Below are 9,137 nucleotides of genomic sequence, written 5' to 3'. Positions count from 1 at the left end.
GTATGTATGCACTGCTTTACTGTATTTTACTACTCTTGGAATAGAGAGTTAATGACCATGTGTTTAGCCATAATCTTGAACTTGAGGCCCATCAGTTTGAAATTGACCCTATCGTGGATTCTTGAAGCAGCAGTTGTGTTAGATTGTTCATGTCCTTAATGAAGCCAAGGACAACTTGAGCCTTTGTCTCCAAAGTTTTTAATGTACAGCTTATTTCATTTGGGTGGTGTGAACAGTTTGGGCTTGACTACAGACCTAACGGTTGATGCTTTGAACTCACCCAGAGACATCACAGAAGAAAGCCTGGCAATCTGCTTCCATAAAGATTAAACCAAAAAAATTCTCATTGCCATCGCGTTGATTCCGACTCATAGCAACCCTATAGGACAGAGTAGGACTACCCTACAGGGTTTCCAAGAAGTGCCTGGTGGATTCGAACTGCCGACCTTCTGGTTAGCAGCCAAACTCTTAACCACTATGCCACCAGGATTTCCTCCATGAAGATTATAGCCAAGAAAAACTCGGTGAAGCGGTTCTACTCTGAAATACGTGGGGTTGCTATGAATTGGAATCGACTTGACAGCAATGGTTTTTTTTTTTTATTTTTGGTGCACAGCATAGTGGTGTCTCTTTGGAGCAATTTGAATATCATTTGAAATCCTTATCTTAATCTAGGACTGACTGCGTTGCACAGACAATGGACATTTACTTCTGTTTGAGACAGCCGTTGGAGATGGTGGACAGTAAAAGGATGAAGACCAGTTCAAATTTCCAGTGGCTCTTATCGTCGTTTATTCTGCTGTGTCTAATGAACCAAGTAAATAGCCAGAAGAAGGGTAAGTGTGTCGGAGTCGTAGAGAAGAGAGTGAACTGATTGCAAGTTTGTTATTGTTTTGATTTTGACACCATCTTGTTTTCTTTTATTGGATCCTTCAGGGTTTTGATGGTCAAAATCCATTTCTTTATCTTTTTTCTATGTATTTTTTGTTTTCTGTTTAAAAGACTATTAAAGACATGTGAGATTGATTTTAAATTAAGGTATAATTTACATACAGTAAAATTCACCCTTTTTAAGATACAGTTCAGTGAGTTTTGACAAATGTATATAGTCATACAACCACACAGTGGGTAAGCGCTCAGCTGCTAACCAAAAAACCAGCATTTCAGGTCCTCCAGGCACTCCATGGGAGAAAGATAGGGCAGTCTGCTAGCCTCCAAAGCTCTATGCGGGCAGTTTTGCTCTGTCCTCTAGGGTCACTGAGTCGGATTTGACTCTTCGGCAACCGGTTTGGTTTGGTTTTATACAGTCGTGTAACCACTGCCACCACAATCAAGGTATAGAATGGTTCCATCACTCCCAAAAAGTCCCCTGGACCCTTCTGCAGTCTGTCCATCCATCCCACCCTAGCCACCACTGATTTGTTTTCTGTCTCAATAATTTTATTTTTTCCAGAATGTCATATAAATGAAATCAAAATACCTTTTTTTAGTAATACACCATTTGTTATCATCTTATTTAGATGTAGTAAAAATATTTGTCTAGATATCACCTAGCTTATTCCCATAAAGAGCATTATAGTCCTGTGGCTCCTTGGTTTAGTTTTATGTTATTTCTGTAATTAAACAGATTTTCTCTTTCCCCTCAATGTCAGTGATTAAATAAGTTTATTATTATGACTACTACTGATTTCTAATGTAATAGCTTGTAACATAATGTCTGTTTTTCCATCTTACATAAATAGCTTCGTAATTCATTGCTGCAAGTGAGTATCATGCCAACCATGTGTAAAAATCAAAGAGAAAAAACTTTTTCATGGATGTTAATATAGAGACCTTCAGAGTCTGAGGTAGAAGTACATCTTTTTTACACTGCATTTGTTTCCTGTTCCCTCTCCTCCTCCCCATGTTTCATTCCTTCCTTTTTCTTCCCTTCTTCTTCTTCTCCCTTCTCTCCCTCATACCACCTACTTTCTTTCCATTTTCCTTTTTAAGATGTCCTTTTTTGTTGTATAAACCAAACCAAACCCATTGCCACCGAGTCTATACCGACTCATAGCGACCTTATAGGATAGAGTTGAACTGCCCCTTAAGGTTTCCAAGGAGTGGCTGGTGGATTTGAACTGCCGACCTTTTGGTTAGCAGCCAAGGCCTTAACCACTACGCCAGCAGGGCTCCTTTCATTGTATAGTGCTTATGTATTATGTGATGTAATGTTATTTTATAGATGTGAATAAACACTATTAGGATTGTAATCTTCTGAATTATTTGTTCCTTTTCAGTTGTTTAGACTAACACATAAAATATACCTACTTTAAAGACTTGAGTGAGCATTAGGAGGAGCCCTGGTGGCATAGTGGTTAAGAGATTAGCTGCTAACCAAAGGGTTGGCAGTTCAAATCAACTCGACAGCAACAGGTTTTATACAAATCTAAAGATTCTTATGGAACTTCTGTGCAGGGTGGCAGTCTGGTAGCAAGCAGTGAAGCAGTATTGGCTAAGAACATTTCAAAGCTGTGCTAGTTGGCAAGGGAGACAGAAAGTTTTATTTTATTTATTTATTTATTTTGCAAATGTGGGTATTGGAGGTTTACCAGTATCAGTTGCCATTGCATTGATTCCGATGGAGTACTAAAATCCCCCCAGGCCCTCTCTTGGCCTCATCTTGATTCAGCGCATCCAGTCACTTCTCTTTGTTTCTACTTGTCATAGTTTGCTGGAATAGCATTTTTGATAGAAGAAGCTTAACCTGTAAGTAGCTGGGTGGTTGGCCCACTTTCATCCATTTAACCTGTAGCTTTTTAAAATCAGAACTATAAAAATAAATATAAAACCATGTCTCCCACAACTGCAGGCTTCCCTCTGCACGAAAGACCCAGGCCCTATGCAGATGTACACGCTTGTCCTTACGACTGAAGTGGCTTGGTGTGTTGACCTTCCGTAGTGCATTTACATTGTTAATCATCTACTGTGGTGTGTGATTTTCTTTCTCCAGGGGCTCCTCATGACTTGAAGTGTATAACTAACAATTTAAAAGTATGGGACTGTTCTTGGAAAGCACCCTCTGGTCGTGACACTCTTTATGAAGTTTGCATTGAGAACAGGTAATTGAAATACTTTGACTCATTCACAACTTCAACCTAGAGGTGCCGTATCTTTTAGAACATAAAGCCTTTCTTCTGGAAATACATTTTATGAAATTTTAAACCTTCATGCTCCACTTCCCTGAAGTTCTGAATCTAACATCAGTCAGTGTGGAAACAAAAAATATCCTCTCCTAGCCAAAACTTTGATTCTTTACAAATAATGTCTGTGCTGTGAATTCTGATTTGCTCTGGGGAAGTTTGGTAGGTCTGTCCCAAACCAAGTCTACCTGTATCAGTTAGGATTAAACTTGGCTGTGCATAAGAGAAAACAGCAATATTAGTAGCTTAACAAACAGGCATTTACCCTCATGTTAAAACTCAGGAGGTGAGCTGTGTAGCACCAGCGTGTTGTCTATGGCCATCAGAGACCCAGTTCCTCTTTATCATGCTACTCTACCATCCTAAGCATATGATCTCACGGTCCAAGATGAGTGCTTGGGGTGTAGCCACCATGTTTGCAATCCAGAAAGCAGGAAGGAAAAAAGAGGGTAATTTTCTTTGAGGAGACTTCCAAGAAATCCCTGCAACACCTCTGCTTACATCTCATTGGCTAAAACTTAGTCAAGTGGCTAAACCCAATTCCATAAGAAGCAGGGAAGTGTGTTCTCCTAGCTGAGTGGCAGCGTGTTTAGACACACATGGGGTTTATGTTATAGGGAGAAGGGGGATATGGAGAATGAGAGCCTGGTGGCAGGGCCTGTCACACGACCTCACCCTCTCAAGTAGTCTTAGCATGGGCTAGATTTCTAAGCCTAGAGTCAGTGCCTTTGGGATGCCTATAGGACAGAGCAATTCCCATTGCTTTTCCCTAATCACATCAGGGCAGGGAGTTGCTCAGCAGTGCTGCAGGTGTTGTTCAGTGTGGCAGTGCTGAGTTCCCGTGTACTGATGAGTGGTCCTCATGTCAGTTGACATAAATGTTTATTTAAATACAATCGGATTTTTTTTTCTTTTTTAGACCATTCCATTCAGTGTACTGTTGTCAAGCATTATCTTAAGCATTGGAGTAATTAGTCAGGAAGAGCTAGATTGTGTTACAGAAACAAATAACACTCAAATCTTAGTGGCTTATTTCCTGCTTGTGTTCTGTGCTCATTAGGGTCAGCTGGGATCCCTGCCCCATCTCTCCTTTAGAGCCCAGCCTGGGGGGTCCTCACTCTCTGGGGCATTAGGAGATGCACGGCAGGGGCAAGAGAGGGAGCACAGCCCATGCTGGCTTCTAGAGCTTCCTTCCTGAAGTGATAGACACAACTTTCTCTGGCCAAATAAAGTCTCGTTGCCATGCCTGCTTGCTTCAGGGTAGCAGGGAAGTGCCATCCTGCCATGGGCCCAGAAGGGAGAACTGAAAAATTTGGCAGCTAGCACTGTTGAGTACCACAGGCCACAAAGACGGGAAGTTGGTTCCGGCTCCCAAGGAGTTTGCAGTAAATAAACATTCACAGTGCTGTTGGTTAAGAGTTGCCGTAAATGACCTGTGAAAGGCTGAGTGAGCACAGACTATGGAGAACAAGGTTCAGAGAGCCTGTCAGAGAGGGGTAGTAGTGGAGTGGGAACACTCAGTTTTCTCAGCAGAAAAAAGGCAGAAGAACATTCCAGCCTGAAAGGGTAGTGGGCATGACGGCATGAACGTATGAAATAGCATGACGTACTGGGAGAATTCAGGTGGTTTTGTGTTGCTGGCACATCAAGACGTTTCATCATTTGAGGTTGAGAAGGAGGTGAGCTGGAACCATGTTCAAGTCTGTGGTCTTTTGGGAATAATGTGAGGGGAGCCTTGCTAGGCGCTGGGGGTGGGGCGGGAGTGCAAGAGAGCACATCGAGTGCCTTTGCTATAGTTAAAATTTTCATGGGGAAACTAGGAATGTATGTAAATTGTAATAAAAATATTGAAAATGCTGTGTAGAGACATGAAGGGCCATGGAGCCATAGAGGTAAAAGATCACTTTTGTCGAAGAGATGAGGGAGAACACTTCATGGGAACTGGAAGCATTTTGAAAACAGAGCTGATGGGAAAGCTTTGTTCAGAATAACGTGCGTGCCAAGGCAGAAAAACGGAAACATTGAGGGTGTTCTTGAAGGAGCTGCAGGTAGCCAGTTTCATGTGTTTCATCAGCATCCATGAGCCCCACCTCAGTGTGAGGAGCCACAGTGTGGTGGGCTGGTCTAGGTATGGAAAACATGAAGGCCCAGAGGGTGCACTCAGAGAAAGTGTTTTAGGCTGGGTTCTGTAGAGAAACAAAAACAGTAAAGCATATAAATGTGTATATAGAGCGATTTCTATCAAGGAAATGGGTCACACAGTTGGAGAGGCTGGAACGTCCCAAGTCTGTGGGTCAGGGTAGAGACTTCCTGATTCATGCAGCCACAGGGGCTGGTGAACCTAAGATTGGCAGGTCAGAGAGCAGGGCTCCTGCTCACAGGCTGCGAAGATCGATGAATCTGAGATTGACAGGCAAGGCGTAAGGTTAGCTGCTAGCTCAAGTCCCAAGAACCAGAGGTCAGACAAACAGGAGCCAGCTGTAGGATCCAGAGGGAGCAAATCTCCTGAGCCTTGCCAGAATGTCCACTTACATTTGATATAGGCCACACGCTCAAGGAAACTCCCTTTCAACTGATTGGCTGCTCACAGCAGATCTCATCATGGAGGTGATCACAACATCATATGACTGCCAAACCACTGAGAATCATGGCCCAGCCAAGTTGACACACAACCTGAACCATCACAGAAAGGCTAGCAAGGGTAGCGCAGGCTAAATTTCTGACCAACTGAAAAAACCAGATTTGCGGTTCAACCTGCCTCTTCTGCACCTTTCCTAGCATTTTGTTATTGAACAAGTTATTTAGCCTCCCAGAATCTGTTTCTCCATCTAGAATTGCTGCCACCGAGACCCCTCTTCTGCCTGTCAGCCCCATTACTGTGTTTCTCTTCCTTTCTGGTAGTTGTATCGTATACATAACTCTGTTACAAGTTCACATTTAAATTTGAAGAAGGGTTTTTGAACTCTTAAAAGGCTGATATAATCATGACTTAATTCTTTAACAAAAGAGAATGAGGAGAACTACCATGCTATGAAGCCAATTTATATTTGATACTCATCGCTTCAAAGCAGAAGGGACCATGTTCTGTACTTCTTTGACCAAGGAAGAGTAGTGCTTCTCCAACTTTAATGTGCACACAGATCATCCAGGGATCTTGTTAAAACATAGATTCTGATTCAGTAGGTCTTGGTGGGATTTGGAAAGGGTAGTTTGCCTGAGATTCTGCATTTTTAATTAGCTTCAGGTGATGTTACCGTTGCTGATCTTTGGACCGCACTGTTGGAGCAAGGTGCTCCAGGTTTGTGTATTGGCATTGCACTAGATTACTGCAGAATCTATAAGCACTCAGCTACTAGCCGAGAGGTTGGTGGTTTAAACCCACCCAGCGGCTCTTGGATCTGCTTCTGTAAAGATTATAGCCCAGAAAACCCTATGGGGCAGTTCTACTCGTGTCCGCTGGAGCTGCTATGAGCCAAAATCTACTCCACCCTAAGTGTGATGCTTAAGTGCTATGTTCAGAGTTACTCAGGTGTATTTGCTTTGAATTTATTTGTGATGTAATTATTCATTTAGGGTTGCTGTTAATGAGGAACTGATATGATACATGTTCTCCCTTAGAACGATGTCTGTTAAATTTGGTGACAGAGTCGATGAATTGCATGTTTATGGAATAACCACAGTAGAACCTGAGTTAAACATAATTAGATACGGCGTTTCCCATATTCTGCTTTATAAATTAAAGCTTTAATTTGTGTCATAAGAACAGATACCATTTGACCCTAGTAAGTTATTTATATAAGGAGCCGTGGTGGTCCAATAGTTAAGCGCTTGGCTGCTAACATAAAGATCAGTCATTCAAACCCACCAGCAGCTCCACAGGAGACAAGATCTGGTGATCTGCTACCATAAAGATCATAGCCCTGGAAATCCTGTAGAGCAGTTCTGCTCTGTCCTTCTATAGAATTACTTTGAATCAGAATCGACTGAACAGCACATGACAACATATATATATGTATGTATGTATGTATATGTGAATATATATTGTCTTTGTGTTACTGAAGTTTTTGTGAAAATTGTGCTATAATTTTATCTTCTAAATTAAAATGTCTTTTTTTTTTCTTAATTTGCAGGTTTAATTCTTGTTATCGATCAGAGAAAACAAATACTAAAATCCCAGCTCTATTACCTGGTGATCATGAAATATCAATAAATCCTATACATAATCATAGTTCTATAAGTAAATTTATATTAAATGAAGAAAATATTTGTAAGTATTTACTTCAAAGAAAATTGATTTTAAAATAGCTCAGAACACCTCTTTTGTTAGATTGTGGTGCTTTCTTATTTGACAGAAACTTACCGTTCTTTTGATTTCCAGTTGTTACACTAATACTTACATCTACCAGCAGCTTGACTATGGACTGTAGGTTATAGTTGAGATCAGGAAGAAAGCTGATTTGTCTTCTAGTCAAAATAGATATCACAGAGTTCAAGATCCTTCCCTTAGTTTGATACTCTTCCTTTAACAACCCTGTGCCTTGTTGATTCCTGTATACCTTTCAGAGTTTCTTAGATACCTGTTGACTACCCATTTCCAAAGGAGATCCCATTCCTTTCTTGCCATACCCTTAGCCAATCAGAAACCCTGGTAGCATAGTGGTTAAGAGTTCGACTGCTAACCAAAAGGTCGGCAGTTCAGATCCACCACGCGCTCCTTGGAAACCCTACGGGGGAGTTCTACTCTGTCCTGGTGGTCACTGTGGGTCGGGATCTACTGAATGGCACTGGGTTTGGTTTTGTTTTTTTTTTTAAGTTGGGCAGTCTGTACTTCTCTTTGTAGCCCTTGCCATAATTATGTTTATAATTTATTATGTCATTACCTTTACTGTGTGTCTCCCCCACAAGAATATAGGTTCCATGAGAGAGGGACTTTGTCTTCAACACCCAGCACCTGGTAGAGTGCCTTGAACACAGCAGGAATTTACAGCAGATTTGTGGATTGAATATGTAGGACATATGCTAGAGCAGATTGGAAGCACCAAATAAACCTAGGCTGGTAGAGATGGAGATTTTGCTCCTCAGCAATACCATACAAACCTTATTAGTCTTGACTCTTTTAATGGTGGGGCAAGTTGATTTGTCAGCCCAACAACTGTTATGAGACTACCTTATAGTGATATTGTAATGAGTCTTATAAGGATGACCCACTTTGAAGCAAGGGAAATAAAATATAATTAACTTGGCTATTTGTCCAATATGGGCGAGATGCATGTTTGATTGGCCCATATCTTACATAGCACAGATGGAAGCAAAATCACAAAGCCTGCTGTCCAGGAATGTAGAGCCTGTCCCGTTTTCTGGCTAAAGTGGGGTCAGTGTATCGTGCTACTTAGGGCTGTCTTTCAAGATAATGAGAGAAGAGCCATGTGTTCATTTCTATAGCTGCATGTGAGTTCCAAGCCAGAATATTTTGTTAATAATAAAATAGATTATGATAAACCCAATTTATGGTAAATTTTGAGATTTTAAAATATATTGGGCATATATGAATTGTATTTAAATCATAAACTTTGATCTCGTCAAGTTTTCTTTTTGATAATAACAAGTAGTACATTCTCTGCAAAATGTTCAAATGTGCAAAGAGTTATAGAGAAGACAGATCAGCCATAATCTCAGCACCCAGAGAGAAATACTATTAACAAATATATTTTGTATGCATATACATAGAAGTAGGGTTCATATTACTTTATAAGTGCTGAACAGAAGACATACCAGATATATTTTCATGTTATTATCTATATAAGTACATTATTTTTAATGGCTGTGTAGTATTCCATTGAATGGAGGTTTCATAATTAAGTGATCTATTATTGACATTGAAATTTTTATTTCCAGTTTTTGATATTATAACTGACTCGAAGGCACCTAGCAAAAACAACCACCAGTGCTTTAATG

At 40.7% G+C, this 9,137-nt stretch overlaps 1 protein-coding gene across 1 annotated transcript in view; it reads left to right on the top strand.

Annotated features, from left to right (window-relative positions):
* The first annotated feature begins 472 nt into the window (after positions 1-472).
* The window catches only part of LIFR (LIF receptor subunit alpha), a 52,181-nt gene continuing 43,516 nt past the window's right edge, over positions 473-9,137 (top strand). Inside the window, exons 1-3 of the mRNA XM_010588109.3 lie at positions 473-836; positions 2,993-3,101; positions 7,313-7,449. Of these exons, the coding sequence (XP_010586411.2) occupies positions 698-836; positions 2,993-3,101; positions 7,313-7,449 (385 nt within the window). The 5' untranslated portion in view covers positions 473-697. The remainder of the gene's footprint in view (positions 837-2,992; positions 3,102-7,312; positions 7,450-9,137) is intronic.

The sequence above is a fragment of the Loxodonta africana genome, chromosome 2, assembly GCF_030014295.1.
Source record: "Loxodonta africana isolate mLoxAfr1 chromosome 2, mLoxAfr1.hap2, whole genome shotgun sequence".
NCBI lineage: Eukaryota > Metazoa > Chordata > Mammalia > Proboscidea > Elephantidae > Loxodonta > Loxodonta africana.
The sequence above is the reverse complement of the archived record's forward strand: the minus strand, read 5'-3'. Positions and strand labels throughout refer to the sequence as shown.